Source organism: Oncorhynchus keta, unplaced genomic scaffold (assembly GCF_023373465.1).
Source record: "Oncorhynchus keta strain PuntledgeMale-10-30-2019 unplaced genomic scaffold, Oket_V2 Un_contig_16042_pilon_pilon, whole genome shotgun sequence".
NCBI lineage: Eukaryota > Metazoa > Chordata > Actinopteri > Salmoniformes > Salmonidae > Oncorhynchus > Oncorhynchus keta.
In genome coordinates, this window is record NW_026279677.1 from 56,167 (window position 1) to 80,477 (window position 24,311).

At 43.3% G+C, this 24,311-nt stretch overlaps 2 protein-coding genes and 3 long non-coding RNA genes across 77 annotated transcripts; 4 read left to right on the forward strand and 1 right to left on the reverse strand.

Annotated features, from left to right (window-relative positions):
- Positions 1 to 870: 870 nt before the first annotated feature.
- On the forward strand, positions 871 to 3,219 carry LOC127919233 (uncharacterized). 50 transcript variants are annotated; one of them, XR_008102239.1, is made up of 4 exons: positions 871 to 968; positions 1,011 to 2,558; positions 2,862 to 2,990; positions 3,077 to 3,219. It is a non-coding gene; the product is annotated as an uncharacterized LOC127919233 (long non-coding RNA). The 50 variants fall into 50 exon arrangements; XR_008102233.1 differs by having other exon boundaries at positions 2,862 to 2,947; positions 2,991 to 3,219; XR_008102229.1 differs by having other exon boundaries at positions 1,011 to 2,472; positions 2,516 to 2,558; positions 2,862 to 3,219.
- A 285-nt stretch (positions 3,220 to 3,504) lies between these two features.
- LOC127919237 (uncharacterized) lies at positions 3,505 to 10,922 on the forward strand. Its single transcript, XR_008102307.1, has 4 exons — positions 3,505 to 4,167; positions 5,392 to 5,535; positions 5,823 to 5,937; positions 10,799 to 10,922. It is a non-coding gene; the product is annotated as an uncharacterized LOC127919237 (long non-coding RNA).
- A 915-nt stretch (positions 10,923 to 11,837) lies between these two features.
- LOC127919231 (oncoprotein-induced transcript 3 protein-like) lies at positions 11,838 to 13,173 on the forward strand. The gene is made up of 5 exons (XM_052502726.1): positions 11,838 to 11,998; positions 12,255 to 12,410; positions 12,490 to 12,545; positions 12,672 to 12,847; positions 13,111 to 13,173. Exons 2-5 carry the CDS (start codon positions 12,289 to 12,291, stop codon positions 13,171 to 13,173), a joined length of 417 nt encoding a protein of 138 aa, XP_052358686.1. The 5' UTR covers positions 11,838 to 11,998; positions 12,255 to 12,288.
- A 5-nt stretch (positions 13,174 to 13,178) lies between these two features.
- Positions 13,179 to 21,051, forward strand: LOC127919235 (oncoprotein-induced transcript 3 protein-like). Its single transcript, XM_052502727.1, has 4 exons — positions 13,179 to 13,513; positions 14,406 to 14,502; positions 14,777 to 14,993; positions 19,997 to 21,051. The coding sequence occupies exons 1-4, from the start codon at positions 13,272 to 13,274 to the stop codon at positions 20,161 to 20,163; spliced, it is 723 nt and encodes a 240-aa protein (XP_052358687.1). The 5' UTR covers positions 13,179 to 13,271; the 3' UTR covers positions 20,164 to 21,051.
- A 392-nt stretch (positions 21,052 to 21,443) lies between these two features.
- Positions 21,444 to 23,623, reverse strand: LOC127919236 (uncharacterized). Of its 24 annotated transcripts, none has more exons than XR_008102301.1 (6): positions 23,580 to 23,623; positions 23,256 to 23,399; positions 22,969 to 23,103; positions 22,855 to 22,935; positions 22,393 to 22,671; positions 21,444 to 22,268 (listed from the first exon to the last, which is right to left on the reverse strand). It is a non-coding gene; the product is annotated as an uncharacterized LOC127919236 (long non-coding RNA). The 24 variants fall into 24 exon arrangements; XR_008102286.1 differs by having other exon boundaries at positions 23,256 to 23,446; XR_008102287.1 differs by having other exon boundaries at positions 23,256 to 23,538.
- Positions 23,624 to 24,311: the final 688 nt, after the last annotated feature.

Sequence of the window (24,311 nt, forward strand, 5' to 3'; positions counted from 1 at the left end):
CTCTGGTCATCATCCCCTTTTCCCTCTGATCTGGCGGACTCACTAAACACAACTGCTTCATTTGTTAATGATGTCTGAGTGTTGTAGTGTGCCCCTGGCTATACATACATTTAAAAACTAAAAGAGAATTGTGTCATCTGGTTTGATTAATATAAGGAATTTGAAATGATTTATACTTTTACTTTTGATACTTAAGTACATTTTAGCAATTCCATTGAGTTGTATCAACATGAACATTTAGAGTAATGCCCCCACTAAGCCACGCCTCCAATATAATTTACCAGCATACCTTGCCTTTCAGAGTGAAGTGTAGACTTACCACCCATGACAGTACTTGTTAGTGACAGAGACATGATTGTTGAATTCGTTCATTTTCAGTCCTGTGGCCTTCACCAAGTGAGTTCCTAGGTGAATGTCATCATTATAATAAAACTCATTATGACAATACATTACATATCTCATAAAGCCTTATTATGAATCCTAGCTATACTTTAATACATTGGCATGAAACTCATGGTTTACAGGCCACATAAGGCCTTCAAGTAGATTTGCAAAATTCTGGTAACTTTCCCCAAATTCCCAGATGTATTATTTTTTAAAATGGAGTTGATGTGACTTATCATTGAGTTTTGAGTCAGTACTACATAAACATTTAAAGCACTAATGACTTTTCATTGAGTTCAACTTACGAGTAGTATTTGAGTTAAAATGCCTTGGGTTTTACAGTGTAGTTTGTGGTCAATTCCAAGTTATTTCCTGTTAGTAGATTTGCAAATGGAAAATCTTAAGTGCAATTTATAAAAAATGAAAACAACGCTCCGAATCAATTCCACCTCCAATGAAAGTAAGACATTGAATTAGCAGCTTTTCTACATAAACTAGGTGATGGAGGAAATTGATTTAGCAGCTTTTCTACATAAACTAGGTGATGGAGGACATTGATTTAGCAGCTTTTCTACATAAACTAGGTGATGAGGAAATTGATTTAGCAGCTTTTCTACATAAACTAGGTGATGGAGGAAATTGATTTAGCAGCTTTTCTACATAAACTAGGTGATGGAGGAAATTGATTTAGCAGCTTTTCTACATAAACTAGGTGATGGAGGAAATTGATTTAGCAGCTTTTCTACATAAACTAGGTGATGGAGGAAATTGATTTAGCAGCTTTTCTACATAAACTAGGTGATGGAGGAAATTGATTTAGCAGCTTTTCTACATAAACTAGGTGATGGAGGAAATTGATTTAGCAGCTTTTCTACATAAACTAGGTGATGGAGGAAATTGATTTAGCAGCTTTTCTACATAAACTAGGTGATGGAGGAAATTGATTTAGCAGCTTTTCTACATAAACTAGGTGATGGAGGAAATTGATTTAGCAGCTTTTCTACATAAACTAGGTGATGGAGGACATTGATTTAGCAGCTTTTCTACATAAACTAGGTGATGGAGGACATTGATTTAGCAGCTTTTCTACATAAACTAGGTGATGGAGGACATTGATTTAGCAGCTTTTCTACATAAACTAGGTGATGGAGGACATTGATTTAGCAGCTTTTCTACATAAACTAGGTGATGGAGGACATTGATTTAGCAGCTTTTCTACATAAACTAGGTGATGGAGGAAATTGATTTAGCAGCTTTTCTACATAAACTAGGTGATGGAGGAAATTGATTTAGCAGCTTTTCTACATAAACTAGGTGATGGAGGACATTGATTTAGCAGCTTTTCTACATAAACTAGGTGATGGAGGACATTGATTTAGCAGCTTTTCTACATAAACTAGGTGATGGAGGACATTGATTTAGCAGCTTTTCTACATAAACTAGGTGATGGAGGAAATTGATTTAGCAGCTTTTCTACATAAACTAGGTGATGGAGGACATTGATTTAGCAGCTTTTCTACATAAACTAGGTGATGGAGGAAATTGATTTAGCAGCTTTTCTACATAAACTAGGTGATGGAGGAAATTGATTTAGCAGCTTTTCTACATAAACTAGGTGATGGAGGACATTGATTTAGCAGCTTTTCTACATAAACTAGGTGATGGAGGAAATTGATTTAGCAGCTTTTCTACATAAACTAGGTGATGGAGGACATTGATTTAGCAGCTTTTCTACATAAACTAGGTGATGGAGGAAATTGATTTAGCAGCTTTTCTACATAAACTAGGTGATGGAGGACATTGATTTAGCAGCTTTTCTACATAAACTAGGTGATGGAGGACATTGATTTAGCAGCTTTTCTACATAAACTAGGTGATGGAGGAAATTGATTTAGCAGCTTTTCTACATAAACTAGGTGATGGAGGACATTGATTTAGCAGCTTTTCTACATAAACTAGGTGATGGAGGAAATTGATTTAGCAGCTTTTCTACATAAACTAGGTGATGGAGGACATTGATTTAGCAGCTTTTCTACATAAACTAGGTGATGGAGGAAATTGATTTAGCAGCTTTTCTACATAAACTAGGTGATGGAGGACATTGATTTAGCAGCTTTTCTACATAAACTAGGTGATGGAGGAAATTGATTTAGCAGCTTTTCTACATAAACTAGGTGATGGAGGAAATTGAATTAGCAGCTTTTCTACATAAACTAGGTGATGGAGGACATTGAATTAGCAGTTTCTTTACATAAACTAGGTGATGGAGGACATTGAATTAGCAGTTTCTTTACATAAACTAGGTGATGGAGGACATTGATTTAGCAGTTTCTTTACATGAACTAGGTGATGGAGGAAATTGAATTAGCAGTTTCTTTACATAAACTAGGTGATGGAGGACATTGAATTAGCAGTTTCTTTACATAAACTAGGTGATGGAGGACATTGATTTAGCAGCTTTTTCTAACATAAACTAGGTGATGGAGGACATTGATTTAGCAGCTTTTCTACATAAACTAGGTGATGGAGGAAATTGATTTAGCAGCTTTTCTACATAAACTAGGTGATGGAGGACATTGATTTAGCAGCTTTTCTACATAAACTAGGTGATGGAGGAAATTGATTTAGCAGCTTTTCTACATAAACTAGGTGATGGAGGAAATTGATTTAGCAGCTTTTCTACATAAACTAGGTGATGGAGGAAATTGATTTAGCAGTTTCTTTACGTAAACTCTGTGGAAGAATTTGGGGGAAAGATCTTCAAGTTGAGAAATAGCTTGAGTCATGGGACAATATTACAGTACATTTACCATCTAATGCACTCTTGATAACTATTCAACAATATTAACTAATATATTATGTCAAACATGTATTACTTATTTGTTCTGTCTTGGTGCAACCGATTTTCGTTCTGTCTTGATGTAACCATTCTTTCTATCTTGATGCAACCCTTCTTTCTATCTTGATGTAACCATTATTTCTGTCTTGATGTAACCATTCTTTCTATCTTGATGCAACCATTCTTTCTATCTTGATGCAACCATTCTTTCTATCTTGATGCAACCATTCTTTCTATCTTGATGCAACCATTCTTTCTATCTTGATGTAACCATTCTTTCTATCTTGATGCAACCCTTCTTTCTATCTTGATGCAACCATTCTTTCTATCTTGATGCAACCATTCTTTCTATCTTGATGTAACCATTATTCATTCTGTCTTGATGCAACCATTCTTTCTATCTTGATGTAACCATTATTCATTCTGTCTGGATGTAACCATTCTTTCTATCTTGATGTAACCATTCTTTCTATCTTGATGTAAACATTATTCATTCTGTCTGGATGCAACCATTTCTAAACATTCTTAATGCAAACCGACCTATCTCCCCTAGCAGGGCCATATATTCAAAAAGCTTCTCAGAGTGGTAGTGCTGATCTAGGATCAGGGTCCCCCCCTGTCCGTATACTCTTATTCATTATGATCTAAAAGGCAAAACTGATCCTGTATCAGCACTCCTACTCTGAGTCTGTCTGTGAGTATGGATCCTAACCTGTGTGCTGGCAGGTACAATTCCATTACCGTGAGAATGGCCGGGACAGGTGTGAACAGCAGTTCTCCTGGGAGTGCACCAGCGGCTACTGTAATGGCAGTGCCAACCGACAAGGACCTGTCGTGCAGACCACCGACAAGGACCAGTCCGGCCAAAACCTCTGGTGCCAGTCGGAGGGACACTTCACTAGAAACTTCACTAGGGACCAGAAAACCCAATCCTACACCCTGAGGTAAACTTGGATTTTCTGGGTGTGGTGGAGGAAGGGGCGGGGGGTTGTCGTCAGCCTCTGGGTGTTAGAGACAGGAAGTCATCTGTTGAATGCTGTTTTGAAGAGTAATAAGCACATCATCCAGGCATCTTGACACCCCCCTCCTCCCCCCGACACACACACAAACACTGTGTAGTTACTGTTGCTGTGTCTGTTGTGCTCCGCCCCCCACCCCCCCAAGCCACCCCCCCGACACACACACAAACCCTGTATAGTTACTGTTGCTGTGTCTGTTGTGCTCCGCCCCCCACCCCCAAGCCACCCCCCGACACACACACAAACCCTGTATAGTTACTGTTGCTGTGTCTGTTGTGCTCCGCCCCCCACCCCCCCCCACCCCCCGACACACACACCCCTGTATAGTTAGCCCCCCCCCCCCGCCACACACACACAAACCCTGTATAGTTACTGTTGCTGTGTTTGTTGTGCTCCGCCCCCCCCCCCCCTCCCCCCCAAGCCACCCCCCCGACACACACACAAACCCTGTATAGTTACTGTTGCTGTGTCTGTTGTGCTCCGCCCCCCACCCCCCCGCCACCCCCCGACACACACACAAACCCTGTGTAGTTACTGTTGCCTCCGCCCCCCACCCCCAAGCCACCCCCGACACACACACAAACCCTGTGTAGTTACTGTTGCTGTGTCTGTTGTGCTCCGCCCCCCACTGCCACCCCCCGACACCCCAAGCCAGCCACCCCCCCGACACACACACAAACCCTGTGTAGTTACTGTTGCTGTGTCTGTTGTGCTCCGCCCCCCACCCCCCAAGCCACCCCCCGACACACACACAAACCCTGTGTAGTTACTGTTGCTGTGTTCTGTTGTGCTGAACCCCCCCCCGCCACCCCCCCCCACCCCCAAGCCACCCCCCGACACACACACAAACCCTGTGTAGTTACTGTTGCTGTGTTTGTTGTGCTCCGCCCCCCCCCCCCCCCAAGCCACCCCCCCGACACACACAAACCCTGTATAGTTACTGTTGCTGTGTTTGTTGTGCTCCGATCCCATCAAACAACATTTTGCTGGATTTTAATGTTGGAAAGACATAACATTGCAATCTGACCACTGTGGAAATAACAGTTATATTGATGATGTGGATGGAATCACTAGAAAATACTGGTATCTGTCAGAATGATGTCATGCTGATCTACCACTTCAATGCACTGATTCAACCTCTCATTGTAGTGACTCAGGTTGCTGTTGGGGCTCCAATGTCAATGGAAAGACCAACTGGACAATACACACCGAGGTGGATTTGGGGTTACGGGTCAGCCCGGGGCCTCCAACCCAAAACACACCTCCTGTCACGGCAACTGTCCCAACCCTGCGGTACGACCACGAGGGAAGCAAACTGAATGTACCAAAAGAGCTTCTGCCAAATAACCACACACTAAACTTAGTGGCATATTTCAACCTGAGCCCTTTAGAACCCATAGGGGCCGTCTCAGTCATCTACAGCAGCATTCTAGAATTCTATTGTCGTCTAAAGGGTTAAACAATACATTCTGTTTTATTCTACATCTATATAACACTACAGTCATGTCGATGTTATCTGGGATTATGAACTACTAATGAAAGTGTTTTTTTTTTGTTTCTCTCTGTGATGTCATGAGTAGAGTTCCTCAGAACTGCTTTTCCACTCTTCCTCTCTTGGCCTATGACCCGGATGGAGATGACGTGAGGTGCCACTTCCCTGTGAACGTCGCACACCCCAACATTACACTTGACAGGGTAATAAAATTAACAATATCCCTCCCTGCAGATTGATGTAGATGAAATCAAGCCCGTTTATTAACGGTTTAGTGCGTGGGGTATTATTAAGATAGCTAAAATCAGATCGGTTGAAGAATTGTTCCGACTTCAAAGGCACGTGAACAATCCCTGCGGAGGTACTGCAGAAGGCTCCCCCTCTCAATGTTTTTATGAATATCGCTAGCAACAACAGAATAAACACATTTATTATTACATACCCACAGTAGACAAGAGGAGAATATCTTATTTCTAACGATGTCAACTTTATTTCTCAACTCTGAACATTAAGCAAATTACACTCATGGTATCCAATGACACTCACTGGAGTATCTGATTTCGGATTTTAAAAAGCACACGCTAATTTGTAAGTCGCTCTGGATAAGAGCGTCTGCTAAATGACTTAAATGTAAATGTAAATGTAAATGTAAATGAATAGGGGTGGCTTCATGTGCTCGTGGGAAATGGGAAACTGGGAAGTGGGAAGTCGTAAGTCCGACATGAATGTGTTCACATGCCTTTGAAGTTAGATCGATTCTTTAACAAATACGATTTTAGCTAGCTTGATAAGCTAGCTAACGTTGCTAATTATAAAATTAGCTTGCTTAACATTGACAATATGGTCAAACTAGCTACATTATCCACATTGATAATGTTGTAATTGTCAAAAAGGGATTTGTTGTCATTTTTTGGTTGAAAAGCTGAAATGTCAGTGGTGAAACGTCGCTACATGGCAATTCGGGAAACAACAAGCTTCCCACTTGAAACTCCGACTTAGAAGGCCGTTCCCACTTCCGATAACTCTGATAGCATGTGAATGCGGCACAGGCTACCAGTGCCACTGGCTGCTGGTAAGCTTTCTTGACTTGGACATAATGCTTTGCCAACACATGGCTGACCTTTGTTTAACCAGATAAACAGTCGCTCTTAGCAAAAATGTGTTTGGAATTACCTTTCTAGCTAATAGGCTATGTTAGAGTTTACACTTCCTCTTCCAATTATAATGTGGGGAGATCAAAATAATGAAAATTATCTACGTAATATTTTCATTTTAAAATGTTGATTACTTCTCCTTTCCATTATCATTTACCTGATGTGAAGGAAAACCACTTTTTGCTAACTGTATGATGTTGGTCGCCGGTTTGCCTGGGACGGGTCCCTGGGTCGCCAGTTTGCCTGGGACGGGTCCCTGGGTCACCGGTTTGCCTGGGACGGGTCCCTGGGTTGCCGGTTTGCCTGGGACGGGTCCCTGGGTCGCCAGTTTGCCTGGGACGAGGTCCCTGGTTTGCCTGGGACGGGTCCCTGGTCAGGTTTGCCTGGGACGGGTCCCTGGGTTGCCAGGTTTGCCTGGGACGGGTCCCTGGGTTGCTGGTTTGCCTGGGACGGGTCCCTGGGGCCAGTTTGCCTGGGACGGGTCCCTGGGTTGCCGGTTTGCCTGGGACGGGTCCCTGGGTTGCCGGTTTGCCTGGGACGGGTCCCTGGGTTGCCGGTTTGCCTGGGACGGGTCCCTGGGTTGCAGGTTTGCCTGGGACGGGTCCCTGGGTTGCCGGTTTGCCTGGGACGGGTTTGCCTGGGATGGGTCCCTGCGTCGCCGGTTTGCCTGGGACGGGGTCCCTGACGGGTTGGGTTGCCGGTTTGCCTGGGACGGGTCCCTGCCGGTTTGCCTGAGACGGGTCACTTGCCGGTTTGCCTGGGACGGGTCCCTGGGTTGCCGGTTTGCCTGGGACGGGTCCCTGGGTTGCCGGTTTGCCTGGGACGGGTCCCTGGGTTGCCGGTTTGCCTGGGACGGGTCCCTGGGTTGCTGGTTTGCCTGGGACGGGTCCCTGGGTTGCTGGTTTGCCTGGGACGGGTCCCTGGGTTGCCGGTTTGCCTGGGACGGGTCCCTGGGTTGCTGGTTTGCCTGGGACGGGTCCCTGGGTCGCCGGTTTGCCTGGGACGGGTCCCTGGGTTGCCGGTTTGCCTGGGACGGGTCCCTGGGTCGCCGGTTTGCCTGGGACGGGTCCCTGGGTTGCCGGTTTGCCTGGGACGGGTCCCTGGGTTGCCGGTTTGCCTGGGACGGGTCCCTGGGTCGCCGGTTTGCCTGGGACTGGTCCCTGCGTCGCCGGTTTGCCTGGGACGGGTCCCTGGGTTGATCCCTGGTCTAGTGTGAAAGACCCTTGTTTATTATTATTTATTATAAACATTCAATCCAATTGAGCACAATTAACATCCAACATGGCGTAGGTGCACTGATCTGGGATCAGAGATCATAATGCTAGGATTTGCCAGGGAGAAACTGTTCCTAGATCAGCAGTTAATTCACTATCATCTCATCCCTCCAGGTCCAGTTTGCACTAGGCCACGGGTCCCTGCGTCGGGTTTGCCTGGGACGGGTATTTGAGGGTTGCTGTTGCAGGACGGGTCCCCACTGTAGACGTTTGCATGACGGGATATAAATCTAATTTACCAGAAAGGCCCTAATGCCAGTTAACCTGGGACGGGTCCCTGGGTTCGGTTTCGGGTCCCTGGGTTGCAGTTTGCCTGGGAGGGTCCCTGGGTTGCTGTTTCCAGACGGGAATGCTCTCCGGTTTGCCATAGGGCCAAGTTTTTGCCTGGGATTAATCCCTAGTGTTTTGCCTAGACGGGTAATATGTTAGATGCCAGTGACGGGTCCATAGTCATTTGTCAAAAAATAAAACAGGTTTTGCCTGGTAAAACTGGTGTAGGTTTCAAAATTGAACGTAGTTTGTTTATGCAAATTTGATGTTCCCTGGGTTGCCGGTTTGCCTGGGACGGGTCCCTGCGTCCAAATGGCCGGTTTGCCTGGGACGGGTCCCCTGGTTTGCCTAAGACGGGTCCCTGGGTTGCCATTTGCAGACGCTTTTGCCTGGGACGAGGTCATGTGTGCCATTTTGCCTGGGACGGGTCCCTGGGTCGAACCGGTTTGCCTGGGACCCTGGGTTACAAGCGGTTTGCCTACGGGTCCCTGGGTACAGAACCGGTTTGCCTGGGACTGGTAATGTACCTTTATTTACTGGGACAGTTTGCCTGGGAATGGGTTGCTAAAACGGGTCCCCCTTAGTTTAAAATGGACAACAATTTAGTCCGGTTTGCCTCATTGTTTACAGACATTGCCTGGGACGGGTCCCTGGGTAATCTGAGTTTTGGGACGGGTCCCTTTTTGCCGGTTTAAACGGGTCCCTGGGTTGCTGGTTTGCCTGGGACGGGTGTCGCCAGTTTGCCTCAACGGGTCCCTGCGTCGCAAAGTTTGCCTATCCATGAGATCCCTGGGTAGCTATGGTTTGCCTGGGACGGGTCCCTAGTGGTTAGAGGTTTGCCTGGGACAGGTCCCTGGGTTGCAAGTCAGGTCCCTTGACAAGGTTTGCCTGGGAAGGTCCCTGGGTCGCCGGTTTGCCAGGCAGTTATTGTTCCTAGGCTGTGAAAATAAGTTTTACGGGTCCCTTTTTTTTGCCTGACACGGGTCCCTGGGTGGTTTGCCTGGGAGGTTTCGGTTTGCCTGACGGGTCCCTCGGTTTGATAGCTATGGTCCCTGGGTTGCTGGTTTGCCTGGGACGGGTCCCTATGGTTGCCGGTTTGCATCCACGGGTCAAAATGATAGTTTGCCTGGATACAAGGATGATGGTTTGCCACGGGTCCCTGGGTTGCTGGTTTGCCTACGGGTCCCTGGGTTACCGGTTTGCCTGACGGGTCCATGGGATGCTGGTTTGCCTGGAAAGGTCCCTGACTATCCAGTTTGCCTAAAACGGATGATTTTGCCTGGGACGGGTCCCTGGGTTCCGGTGAGCCTCAGAATGGTCCCTTTACCATGCCTGGGACAGGTCAAACCTGGGATTGATTAAACGAGGTCCCTGGGTGTATTTTGCCTGGGACGGGTCCCTGGGACAGTTGCCTACGGGTCCCTGGGGCAGGTTTGCCTGGGAAGTCCCTGGGTGCTGGTTTGCCTGAAGGGTCAAATATTTGCATTACGGGTCCCTGCGTCGCCGGTTTGCCTAGGGTCCCTGGTTGCCGGTTTCCCAGACGGGTCCCTTTATTAACACGGTTTGCCTAGATGTCTAAAACCTGTCCTTGCCTGGGTCCACAACTGTCTCACTGGCTACATGTCAAGAGTCCTCTCGTTTTAGCCCGGTTTGCCTGGGACGGGTCCCTGAGTTGCCAAAGGTTTGCCTGGGACGGGTCCCTGGGTTGCTGGTTTGCCTGGGACGGGTATTTAGATTTGTTTGGCTGGGACTTTTTGGTTACGGTTTGCCATGGGACGGGTCCCATGGTTTGCCTGGGTTTTGCCGGTTTCCTGGGACGGGTCCCTGGGTCGGGGTTTGCCTGAATGGTAAAAAATAAATAAGACGGGTCCCTTTTTTGCCTGGGACGGGTCCCTGGAACTGGTTTGCCTGGGATGTCCTTTCTGTGGTTTGCCGGGCCCTCTATCCAACGGTTTGCCTGGCTACATCCCACAGTTCTGGTTTCCTGGGATGTCCAATGGCTTGGGTTTGCCTGTACCAACGGGTCCCTGGGTTGCCGGTTTGCCTGGGACGGGTCCCTGGGTTGCTGGTTTGCCTGACCACAACACTTTAACCATGAAAACATGGCAAGTCCCTGCGTCGCCAGTTTGCCTGGGACGGGTCCCTGGGTAAGATAATGTTGAAGATCCCTGGTCTAGTGTGAAAGACCCTTGTTGATTATTATTTATTATAAACATTCAATCCAATTGAGCACAATTAACATCCAACATGGCGTAGGTGCACTGATCTGGGATCAGCTTTTCCTTTTCAGATCATAATGAATAGGATTCAGTGGGAGAAACTGTTCCTAGATCAGCAGTTAATTCACTATCATCTCATCCCTCCAGGTCCAGTGCACTCTGCATGCCACGGGCCAGTTGGCTGTAGGGTTGCATGTATTTGAGGTGCTGCTGCAGGACCACCCCACTGTAGACGTCAACATGACGGGATATAAATCAAATTATACCAGAGGCCCAAAACAAGGTCCATCAATAACCTGACTCCGCCCCGTTGAGCGTGCCAGTTGCAACCCACTGTTCCTATGCTGTCATTGAAAATAAGCATTTGTTCTTCTCACAGTTAATATTTAACTGTCATTTGTCAAAATCAATAAACACATTGAGTTTTATTTAACTGACATGTCAAATTAATTTTTTTTTTAAAAAGGACTGACCATCCATCAGATCAAAATGATAGCTATGGATACAAGGACTGACTATCCATCAGATCAAAATGATAGCTATGGATACAAGGACTGACTATCCATCAGATCAAAATGATAGCTATGGATACAAGGACTGACTATCCATGAGATTAAAATGATAGCTATGGATACAAGGACTGACCATCCATGAGATCAAAATGATAGCTTTAACCATGCTATAAAACTATACAAACATTAGATTAAATAAAATAAGCTTGTATTTTAGCTAGTGATTTATTAAGACAGTTGAACTAAGCTCCTGAGGCATTTCTATAAGTCATAGTCTTGAAGAATCAATGTCTATATATCATTAATTTAATAGTATAATAATGGATGTAGCAATCCCAGAATGCCCCTTTATTAACACACACACTAGATGTCTAAAACCTGTCCTTTCTCTGGTTTTAGTCCAGCCAACTGTCTCACTGGCTACATAGAGAATGCCAAGAGTGTGCAAAGCTGTCATCAAGGCAAAGGGTGGCTACTTTGAAGAATGTCAAATATAAAATATATTTAGATTTGTTTAACACTTTTTTGGTTACTACATGATTCAGTATGTGTCATTTCATAGTGTTGATGTCTTCACTATTATTCTACAATTTAGAAAATAGTAAAAAATAAATAAATAACCCTTGAATGAGTAGGTGTGTCTAAATGATTGACTGGTACTGTATCTACAACCTGTCCTTTCTGTGGTTTTAGTCCAGCCAGCTCTGTCCAACTGTCTCCCTGGCTACATACGACCACAGTTCTTGACTCCAACACCTTCACATGGGGATGTCCATCATGCCGCTGTGGGTCTCCTGTACCAACTCGAAGCCCGAGTAAAAACCGCTCATGCCAAGTAAGAGTACCTCTCTCACCTACATCACCTTACTGTCCAAAAGTCCATCGACTTCCCCCATTGTCTCACCTCTGGACTGACTGACTGCAGAGACCACAACACTTAGCAATGCTTGTTTTTTATAACCAGCTTGAAAACAGCACATGAAAATTGAAACTGAATGAGATGAATAGAGTTTGATATAACCAAAATACTCCTTGGCATCCTCACACTTGTCCAGGGGTTGTAACTTGTCTGTCTTTCTGCTTCCTCAAAGGACATTTGACTTCCAGGTCAGCGGCCCTTCCAACATGACCAAGAAGATCAGGGATGAGGGCTTTGGTGTCACGAGGCTCTTCCTGGGCTGGATCCCGCAGGAAAGACACCTGAGACAAAACATTCCCATCTGTTTCACTGCCGAGACAAACGAGAGGTACGTTGAAGGGACATTTACAGTACGTGTTGTTGTTGTTGTTGTGGTCATTGTTGTTCTCATTTGTTCTTCATTTCAGCCAGTCAGAGATGAGATGTGTGGTTGTGGTGGTGGCCAAAGCCCTCGCACTTACAGGTAAGTTGATTTTCACCCCCTTCAATCATTGCACTGTTGCTAGATAGACTTCCATGTATGTTACAGGGTAAGATCCAATCCTAACGTGATGACACACACATAACACATCATTTCCTCTGTGTACAGGTGAGGCGATTGTTTCGTGCACAGAGAATAGGATCAGCATCGCCGTGAGCAAGGCCTATCTGCCTGGGGTGGACATGAAGTGGCTGCGGCTAGCCGACTCATCCTGCTCCCTAACCTCCAACCAAACACACATCATGGGCACCATGTCACTCAAAACCTGTGGCACAAAGATGGAGGTATGAGAAATATTCGAACACACACACACACACACACACACACACACGCACACACACACACACACACACACACACACACACACACACACACACACACACACACACACACACACACACACACACACACACACACACACACACACACACACACACACACACACACACACACACACACATACTTGGAGGTGTGCCATCTCTTTCTCCTTTCTTGTGTTTTGTTTCTTATCTTCCTAAATCTGGTTTCTCTCTCTGCTTCTATCTAGGATGCAGGTGACTTCATGGTGTTCAAAAACGAAATAAACTCCTTCGATGCGGTCAACGCGTAACCATCACGCGACGTAACCGGATCAACATCGGCTTCTCCTGCCGGTATCCCAAGACCGTCAGCATTTCCAACTATTACCAGATCCACAGCTCCAACTACATGTTCACAGAGTCCAACTTTGGGAGCTTCGGCTACACCTTTGAGGTCTTCAAGGACAGTAAGTTCACCCAGAAGGTGGATCCCAGTGCTTACCCAGTGAAGGTGAAGCTAATGGACAGGCTGTACATGGGCATCCAGGCCCAGGCCGATCTGCCCAAGGTACAGCTGTTGGTGGAGTCTTGCAAAGCCACTCCGGATGACAGCGCCAGCAGCAGTCTCTTCTATGACCTCATCAAAGACGGGTGAGGCAGGGGTCCCACAGAAAGGCTGTGGGCTTGAAGCTGTGAAAGTGGAATTGCAGGAATCTGCCGTCGTGCTGTATTTCTGACATGTTGAACCTTTATTTAGGCAGGGTGGAGTCCCGGTGAGACCAAGGTCTGCTTTACAAGGGAGCCCTGCATGACAAACTATTACACACTCAAGGCAGCATAGGAAACACACAACCTTTTTCCTTGTTTACCACCCCTGTTGCATTATGTGGCCTGAAAAGCTCATCTTATTTTGTTTACCTGCAAGAGTAAAGAATGTGTGACAACAGATAACAGTCAACATAATGTTGTATTCCTAAATGGTAAACAACAGGTTACAGTCAACATAATGTTGTATTCCTAAATGGTAAACAACAGGTAACAGTCAACATAATGTTGTATTCCTAAATGGTAAACAACAGGTTACAGTCAACATAATGTTGCATTCCTAAATGGTAAACAACAGGTAACAGTCAACATAATGTCACCTTCCTAAATGGTAAACAACAGGTAACAGTCAACATAATGTCACCTTCCTAAATGGTAAACAACAGGTAACAGTCAACATAATGTCACCTTCCTAAATGGTAAACAACAGGTAACAGTCAACATAATGTCACCTTCCTAAATGGTAAACAACAGGTAACAGTCAACATAATGTCACCTTCCTAAATGGTAAACAATGTTGTTTTGTTTTCCCTAATATTTTTGTTTTGTTTTCCACAGTTGCTATTTGTCTACCAGTCTTTATTGACTAAGAGAAGCACATAATGCTATTGGCAAGCTTCAAATGGGACTGAGAGATTACACAAACGTAATCATGAATGAATTTGTCTCCATCCTGTCTCAGTAAAAATGTACTTCCTTTCTTTCTTTTACAATGAAGGTGTCTAAAGGACGAGACAGTCAAGGTTTATCCCGGGAACCGAACCCAATTCTACTTTGAGGTCCAGGCCTTCAAATTCACTGGGAGCTACGACCAGGTAAAACCCAACATCAAAATGACTTGACTTCACATTCTTTCTTACTTTTGTTATATTTACTAACTTTATTAGAGAATAATCATGTTGCATCAATGTGGAATTTACCTGACGACATCAAGACGCACAGGTTTGGTCTTATTCAGACACAGATTTCAACCTCAATGTTTATTTCAAAAATATCAATCAAACTGGTTGATTGTGGATGTTGATCCGGTATTAGGAACATCTTCTTGGATGATCACCTCCCCTTTCACATCCCATGACCCTCCTCCAGGTGTTCCTCACCTGTACCGTCATCCTGTGTGAGGTAGGAAACCCCAACTCTAGGTGTGACCAGGGCTGCCTGAACAAAGCCTCGCGGAGGCGCAGGCGAGATCTCCCCAACGGAGAGACAGACAGGCACTACATTACCCAGGGTCCTTTCCGTGTGGTCAGAGAGACCCAGCCCAGTGCAGACCAGAAGACAGGTGCAGGTGAAAAGACCCGTGCAGGTAATTACCCCACTGTTAGGGATGGATCGAAATGTACAGAAATGGTACCTGGAGGAAAAGGGGGAGGGTTATGCTTTTTCTATTTCAGTCAAGGGGAAGGTTTTTGAGGTTTAGTCCAGGGGAGGGTCATGTAATAGATGAAATGTAAATATTTCTCAGTGTTTTTGAATTAGTTTCATAATAGGCTGTATATCGATGTGTGCCTGATGCCACCCCTCATCTCTGATTCTCCACTGGACACGCAATATCAAGTGAGGCTATAGGCTGTTTAGAGTGGTCTCAATCAAATGATCCGTAGCCTATAGGCTGTTTAGAGTGGTCTCAATCAAATGATCCATAGTCTATAGGCTGTTTAGAGTGGTCTCAATCAAATGATCCGTAGCCTATAGGCTGTTTAGAGTGGTCTCAATCAAATGATCCGTAGCCTATAGGCTGTTTAGAGTGGTCTCAATCAAATGATCCATAGTCTATAGGCTGTTTAGAGTGGTCTCAATCAAATGATCCGTAGCCTATAGGCTGTTTAGAGTGGTCTCAATCAAATGATCCATAGTCTAGTGGTCTCAATCAAATCAGCCTATAAGGTGGTCTCCCTAGCCTCAAATGATCCATAGCCTATAGGCTGTTTAGAGTGGTCTCAATCAAATGATCCATAGCCTATAGGCTGTTTAGAGTGGTCTCAATCAAATGATCCTAGCCTATAGGCTGTTTAGAGTGGTCTCAATCAAATGATCCATAGCCTATAGGCTGTTTAGAGTGGTCTCAATCAAATGATCCATAGCCTATAGGCTGTTTAGAGTGGTCTCAATCAAATGATCCATAGCCTATAGGCTGTTTAGAGTGGTCTCAATCAAATGATCCATAGCCTATAGGCTGTTTAGAGTGGTCTCAATCAAATGATCCATAGCCTATAGGCTGTTTAGAGTGGTCTCAATCAAATGATCCATAGCCTATAGGCTGTTTAGAGTGGTCTCAATCAAATGATCCATAGCCTATAGGCTGTTTAGAGTGGTCTCAATCAAATGATCCATAGCCTATAGGCTGTTTAGAGTGGTCTCAATCAAATGATCCATAGCCTATAGGCTGTTTAGAGTGGTCTCAATCAAATGATCCATAGCCTAGGCTGTTTAGGCTGTTTAGGCTGTTTGGTCTCAATCAAATGATCCATAGCCTATAGGCTGTTTAGAGTGGTCTCAATCAAATGATCCATAGCCTATAGGCTGTTTAGAGTGGTCTCAATCAAATGATCCATAGCCTATAGGCTGTTTAGAGTGGTCTCAATCAAATGATCCATAGCCTATAGGCTGTTTAGAGTGGTCTCAATCAAATGATCCATAGCCTATAGGCTGTTTAGAGTGGTCTCAATCAAATGATCCATAGCCTATAGGCTGTTTAGAGTGGTCTCAATCAAATGATCCATAGCCTATAGGCTGTTTAGAGTGGTCTCAATCAAATGATCCATAGCCTATAGGCTGTTTAGAGTGGTCTCAATCAAATGATCCATAGCCTATAGGCTGTTTAGAGTGGTCTCAATCAAATGATCCATAGCCTATAGGCTGTTTAGAGTGGTCTCAATCAAATGATCCATAGCCTATAGGCTGTTTAGAGTGGTCTCAATCAAATGATCCATAGCCTATAGGCTGTTTAGAGTGGTCTCAATCAAATGATCCATAGCCTATAGGCTGTTTAGAGTGGTCTCAATCAAATGATCCATAGCCTATAGGCTGTTTAGAGTGGTCTCAATCAATCCAGCCTATAGGCTGTTTAGAGTGGTCCAATCAAATGTAGCCTATAGGCTGTTTAGAGTGGTCTCTCATGATCCAAAGGCTGTTTGAGTGGTCTCCAATGATAGCCTATAGGCTGTTTAGAGTGGTCTAGGCAATCAAATGATCCATAGCCTATAGGCTGTCTCAATCAAATGATTAGCCTATAGGCTGTTTGGTCTCAATCAAATGATCCATAGCCTATAGGCTGTTTAGAGTGGTCTCAATCAAATGATCCATAGCCTATAGGCTGTTTAGAGTGGTCTCAATCAAATGATCCATAGCCTATAGGCTGTTTAGAGTGGTCTCAATCAAATGATCCATAGCCTATAGGCTGTTTAGAGTGGTCTCAATCAAATGATCCATAGCCTATAGGCTGTTTGAGTGGTCTCAATCAAATGATCCATAGCCTATAGGCTGTTTAGAGTGGTCTCAATCAAATGATCCATAGCCTATAGGCTGTTTAGAGTGGTCTCAATCAAATGATCCTAGCCTATAGGCTGTTTAGGCTGAGTGGTCTCAATCAAATGATCCATAGCCTATAGGCTGTTTAGAGTGGTCTCAATCAAATGATCCATAGTCTATAGGCAACAAATGAGTAACCAATGGCTGGGAGAAGCACAGATAGCTGATGGGATGGTGTAAATCAAACTAGGCTGCATTACACACTGCAATGGATATTCCAACCCTGAGCCCCTGCCTGCTCTGTTCTTGTTGACCATCCCTTCCCCCTGCCTAACCAATGGCTGTGCTCTGTAGGCCCATCCTAACCAATGGCTGTGCTCTGTAGGCCCATCCTAACCAATGGCTGTGCTCTGTAGGCCCATCCTAACCAATGGCTGTGCTCTGTAGGCCCATAACCAATGGCTGTGCTCTGTAGGCCCATCCTAACCAACCAATCCTAACCAATGGCTGTGCTCTGTAGGCCCATCCTAACCAATGGCTGTGCTCTGTAGGCCCATCCTAACCAATGGCTGTGCTCTGTAGGCCCATCCTAACCAATGGCTGTGCTCTGTAGGCCCATCCTAACCAATGGCTGTGCTCTGTAGGCCCATCCTAACCAATGGCTGTGCAATCTGCTCTAGGCCCATCCTAACCAATGGCTGTGCTCTGTAGGCCCATCCTAACCAATGGCTGTGCTCTGTAGGCCCATCCTAACCAATGGCTGTGCTCTGTAACCAAGGCCCATCCTAACCAATGGCTGTGCTCTGTAGGCCCATCCTAACCAATGGCTGTGCTCTGTAGGCCCATCCTAACCAATGGCTGTGCTCTGTAGGCCTATTGTGGCAGTTCAGGAAGAGAGTCAAAGGCTTCCTCTGAAATGTTTTGTTTGATTAGGCCTAGTCCAACAAATGCACCAACTTGCGGTCAGACTAGCCTATTTCATTTACCTTTATTTAACTAGGCAAGTCAGTCAAGAACAAATTCTTATTTTCAACGACGGCCTAGGAACAGTGGGTTAACTGCCTGTTCAGGGGCAGAACGACAGATTTGTACCTTGTCAGCTCAGGGATTGAATTTATAACCTTCCGGTTACTAGTCCAACGCTCTAACCACTAGGCTACCCTGCCGCCCCTATAGCCTATGTTCTGTTCTGTTCAACTTGATATGGAGATTCTGTTCTTGTCCAGTCGTGAAATCCATAGATTAGGGAGGAAATTAATTTATTTAAATTGACTGATTTACTGTAACTCTGTAAAATAACTGAAATCGTTGAAAATACACAATATATTCAAAAGTATGTGGACACCCCTTCAAATGAGTGGATTTTGCTATTTCAGCCACACCGTTGCTAACAGGTGTATAAAATTGAGCACACCGCCATGCAATCTCCATAGACAAACATTGGCAGTAGAATGGCCTTACTGAAGAGGCACCGTCGTAGGATGCCACCTTTCCAACAAGTCAGTCCGTCAAGTTACTGCATTGCTAAAGGTCAACTATAGGTGCTGTTATTGTGAAGTAGAAACACCTAGGAGCAACAACGGCTCAGCCGGGAAGTGGAAGGCAAAACAAGCTCACAGAACGGACCAGCGACTGCTGAAGCGCCTAAAAATCGTCTCTCCTCAGTTGCAACACTCACAACCGAGATCCAAACTGCCTCTGGAAGCAACGTCAGCATAAGAGCTGTTTTTTGGGAGCTTCATGAAATGGGTTTCCATGGCCGAGCAGCCGCATACAAGCCTAAGATCACCATGTGCAATACCAAGTGTCGGCTGCAGTGGTGTAAAGCTCGCCGCCATTGGAACTGTGGAAACGCGTTCTCTGGAGTGATGAATTACGCTTCACCATCTGGCAGTCCGACGGTTGAATCTGAGTTTGGCGAATGCCAGAAGAGCACTACCTGCCTGAATGCGTGGGGCCAACTGTAAAGTTTGGTGTAGGAGAAATAATGGTCTGGGGCTGTTTTTCATGGTTTGGCCCCTTAGTTCCAGTGAAGGGAAATCTTAACGCTACAGCATACAATGACATTCTAGACGATTCTGTGCTTCCAATTCTGTGGCACAGTTTGGGGAAGGCTCTTTCCTGTTTCATCACGACAATGATGAAGTGAGGTCCATACAGAAATTATTTGTCAAGATTGGTGTTGAAAAACTTGACTGGCCTGCACAGAGCCCTGACCTCAACCTCATTGAACACCTTTGGGATGAATTGGAATGCCGATTGCGAGCCAGGCCTAATCGCCCAACATCAGTGCCCGACCTCACTAATGCTCTTGTGGCTGAATGGAAGCAAGTCCCTGCAGCAATGTACCAACATCTAGTGGAAAGCCTTCTCAGAAGAGTGGAGGCTGTTATAGCTGCAAATGGGGGACCAACTCCATATTAATGCCTATGATTTTGGAATGAGATGTTTGACGAGCAGGTGTCCACATACTTTTGGCCTCGTAGTGTATCTTTTGCTGAAGGGAGGGCCATCCATTTTCCTTTCAGAGTGGTCTGATTTTCTCCATGTAACCGTTATTATAAATAACGTTCACCCTCTTAGTAAAGGATTCATTCCGATCAGGATTAGACCAGAAAAACACCAGTATGTCCCAGACAATTATGTTGAAGCATTTAGGATGAGGTTATAGGGTTAACCAGACCTAAAACATAACCCTGAACCCTGAACATGCTGACTGGATGGTCTGTGTCCCAATACTTTTTCATGACTGCTTTTCCTTGCCTGCTTTTTCCTAAACAAATATAAACTCCCATTACTCTGATGACATTATTTGGTTGTTTTTGCTGTTGATTGCAGCTCCTGTTGTAGATGTGGAAGCTACATATTTTCTCAGATCGGACATGGGAACCATCGTCTTCGCCGGGCTGTTCATCATGACCTTGATTCTGCTGACAGTGGTCGTGGTCTATTTTTTGAAGAAGAGCAGAGCTGAAGAACATGAGGCTCTCATTGCATATGATTAGAGAAATGTAACTGGATTTGTGCCTGACCAGGGTCACTTCTGGTTTACCAAAAGTAAAGCACACCTTTCTTTTAGTTTAACTTTAAACAACAAATGAACACTAGTTTACATACTGAATACAATAACATTAACTACACAAATGAACACTAGTTTACATACTGAATACGGTAACATTAACTACACAAATTAACACTAGTTTACATACTGAATACAATAACATTAACTACACAAATTAACACTAGTTTACATACTGAATACGGTAACATTAACTACACAAATTAACACGAGTTTACATACTGAATACAATAACATTAACTACACAAATTAACACTAGTTTACATACTGAATACGGTAACATTAACTACACAAATTAACACTAGTTTACATACTGAATACGGTAACATTAACTACACAAATGAACACTAGTTTACATACTGAATACGGTAACATTAACTACACAAATTAACACTAGTTTACATACTGAATACAGTAACATTAACTACACAAATTAACACTAGTTTACATACTGAATACGGTAACATTAACTACACAAATTAACACTAGTTTACATACTGAATACAATAACATTAACTACACAAATTAACACTAGTTTACATACTGAATACAATAACATTAACTACACAAATGAACACTAGTTTACATACTGAATACGGTAACATTAACTACACAAATTAACACTAGTTTACATACTGAATACAATAACATTAACTACACAAATGAACACTAGTTTACATACTGAATACAATAACATTAACTACACAAATGAACACTAGTTTACATACTGAATACAATAACATTAACTACACAAATTAACACTAGTTTACATACTGAATACGGTAACATTAACTACACAAATGAACACTAGTTTACATACTGAATACAATAACATTAACTACACAAATTAACACTAGTTTACATACTGAATACGGTAACATTAACTACACAAATTAACACTGTTTACAAATAACATTAACTACACAAATTAACACTAGTTTACATACTGAATACGGTAACATTAACTACACAAATTAACACGAGTTTACATACTGAATACGGTAACATTTTAACTACACAAATTAACACTAGTTTACATACTGAATATGTAACATTAACTATTAACACTAGTTTACATACTGAATAGTGTAAGTTAACTACACAAATGAACACTAGTTTACATACTGAATACTGTAACGTTACGACACAAATGCAGTTGGTTCATTCTTATTCACTTTTCTGTGATATAGACATTTGCATCAACTGTTTGTTGCTCCTGTGACTCAAGAAAGTGGAAGAAATTGTTTGTTGTTGAGAATCCTGTTATGCAAATAAGTCTGTATTGATCAAATACATTTTAGGCAAAAGTACTCTTTTATACTGTTCTCTGCCTCACCACTCATTCAAACATGATTTATTGCTTTAAAGGGGCAATCATTTTATGACTAATAAATGTATGATATTTATTGATTCTTGAATGTTTATAAATTCCTCATGAGTGTAGTTCAAGTGTTATACCCCTATCAGAACCCCAAATATATGCTTGTTTTACTTCAATGTTTGTTAAGCGTCTATCTGTATTTTTGTTCAAATTGAGTTATTGACATTTAGCCTTGTTCTTTTCAATGTTCTCAACATATATATATATATATATACTCTAAATACCCCAATTCATGTTAAGTTCAAAAGAATACAAGATAAAAAATAGCTGACACCATTCAAATCAACGAGGAAAATGTAAAGCCAATTATCTCAGAATAATCTTTATGCAGACAGAACCTTTTGGTCCCAAACTCTAAATGTGTTTGTTTATGTCATGACCTCTACTACCTGCCACTCTCTCTATTGGTTTGTTTATGTCATGACCTCTACTACCTGCCACTCTCTCTATTGGTTAGTTTATGTCATGACCTCTACTACCTGCCACTCTCTCTATTGGTTTGTTTATGTCATGACCTCTACTACCTGCCACTCTCTCTATTGGTTAGTTTATGTCATGACCTCTACTACCTGCCACTCTCTCTATTGGTTTGTTTATGTCATGACCTCTACTACCTGCCACTCTCTCTATTGGTTTGTTTATGTCATGACCTCTACTACCTGCCACTCTCTCTATTGGTTTGTTTATGTCATGACTACTACCTGCCACTCTCTCTATTGTTTGTTTATGTCATTTACTACCTGCCACTCTTTATTGGTTTGTTTATGTCATGACCTCTACTACCTGCCACTCTCTCTATTGGTTTGTTTATGTCATGACCTCTACTACCTGCCACTCTCTCTATTGGTTTGTTTATGTCATGACCTCTACTACCTGCCACTCTCTCTATTGGTTTGTTTATGTCATGACCTCTACTACCTGCCACTCTCTCTATTGGTTTGTTTATGTCATGACCTCTACTACCTGCCACTCTCTCTATTGGTTTGTTTATGTCATGACCTCTACTACCTGCCACTCTCTCTATTGGTTTGTTTATGTCATGACCTCTACTACCTGCCACTCTCTCTATTGGTTTGTTTATGTCATGACGACCTCTACTACCTGCCACTCTCTCTATTGGTTTGTTTATGTCATGACCTCTACTACCTGCCACTCTCTCTATTGGTTTGTTTATGTCATGACCTCTACTACCTGCCACTCTCTCTATTGGTTTGTTTATGTCATGATCTCTACTACCTGCCACTCTCTCTATTGGTTTGTTTATGTCATGACCTCTACTACCTGCCACTCTCTCTATTGGTTTGTTTATGTCATGACCTCTACTGTCTATTGGTTTGTTTATGTCATGACCTCTACTACCTGCCACTCTCTCTATTGGTTTGTTTATGTCATGACCTCTACTACCTGCCACTCTCTCTATTGGTTTGTTTATGTCATGACCTCTACTACCTGCCACTCTCTCTATTGGTTTGTTTATGTCATGACCTCTACTACCTGCCACTCTCTCTATTGGTTTGTTTATGTCATGTCTATTGGTTTGTTTATGTCATGACCTCTACTACCTGCCACTCTCTCTATTGGTTTGTTTATGTCTACTACCTGCCACTCTCTCTCTATTGGTTAGTTTATGTCATGACCTCTACTACCTGCCACTCTCTCTATTGGTTTGTTTATGTCATGACCTCTACTACCTGCCACTCTCTCTATTGGTTTGTTTATGTCATGACCTCTACTACCTGCCACTCTCTCTATTGGTTTGTTTATGTCATGACCTCTACTACCTGCCACTCTCTCTCTATTGGTTTGTTTATGTCATGACCTCTACTACCTGCCACTCTCTCTCTATTGGTTTGTTTATGTCATGACCTCTACTACCTGCCACTCTCTCTATTGGTTTGTTTATGTCATGACCTCTACTACCTGCCACTCTCTCTCTATTGGTTTGTTTATGTCATGACTACCTGCCACTCTCTCTATTGGTTTGTTTATGTCATGACCTCTACTACCTGTCTATTGGTTTGTTTCTGAGTCTGCTAAAGTGGTGTGAAGTAAAAAATACTTTAAAGTACAACTTAAGTAGTTTTGGGGGGTATCTGTACTTGACTTCACTATTCATATTTATAACAACGTATACTTTTACTTCACTACATTCCTAAACTAAATAATGTAAAATAAAGAAAATAACTTTTTACTCCATAATTTTCCCCTGACACCCAAAAGATGTGTTACATTTTGAATGCTTAGCAGGACAGGAAAATTGTTATCGGTAAAATAAATAAAAAATAGAAAATTGTGCTGTGTGGTTTGTAAGGAATTTTAAATTATTTTTACTTTTGATACTTAATGTATATTTGAGCAATTACATTTACTTTTGATACTTAAGTTTATTTAAAACCTGCCAAATTGTAGATACAACAGTGCGGATTTCTCCCAGGCACGTTTAATCAGTCACTTGCATGAACACATAAATTGGTTATTAGAAAAGCACACGCATAAATATTTCCATCACAATACCCCTTGACTTATTCCACATTACAGCCTGAATTCAAAATGGATTACAGTCTTTCTCAGTCGCTTTGGTGCATTTCTTAGATCAAAAGTGCAATTCTTGATACTACTTGTACAAATTCCAAATCATCTAGTCACTTGTGCACATCATTAAAGCAATGTCTTATTCCTTTGAACAAATTGCA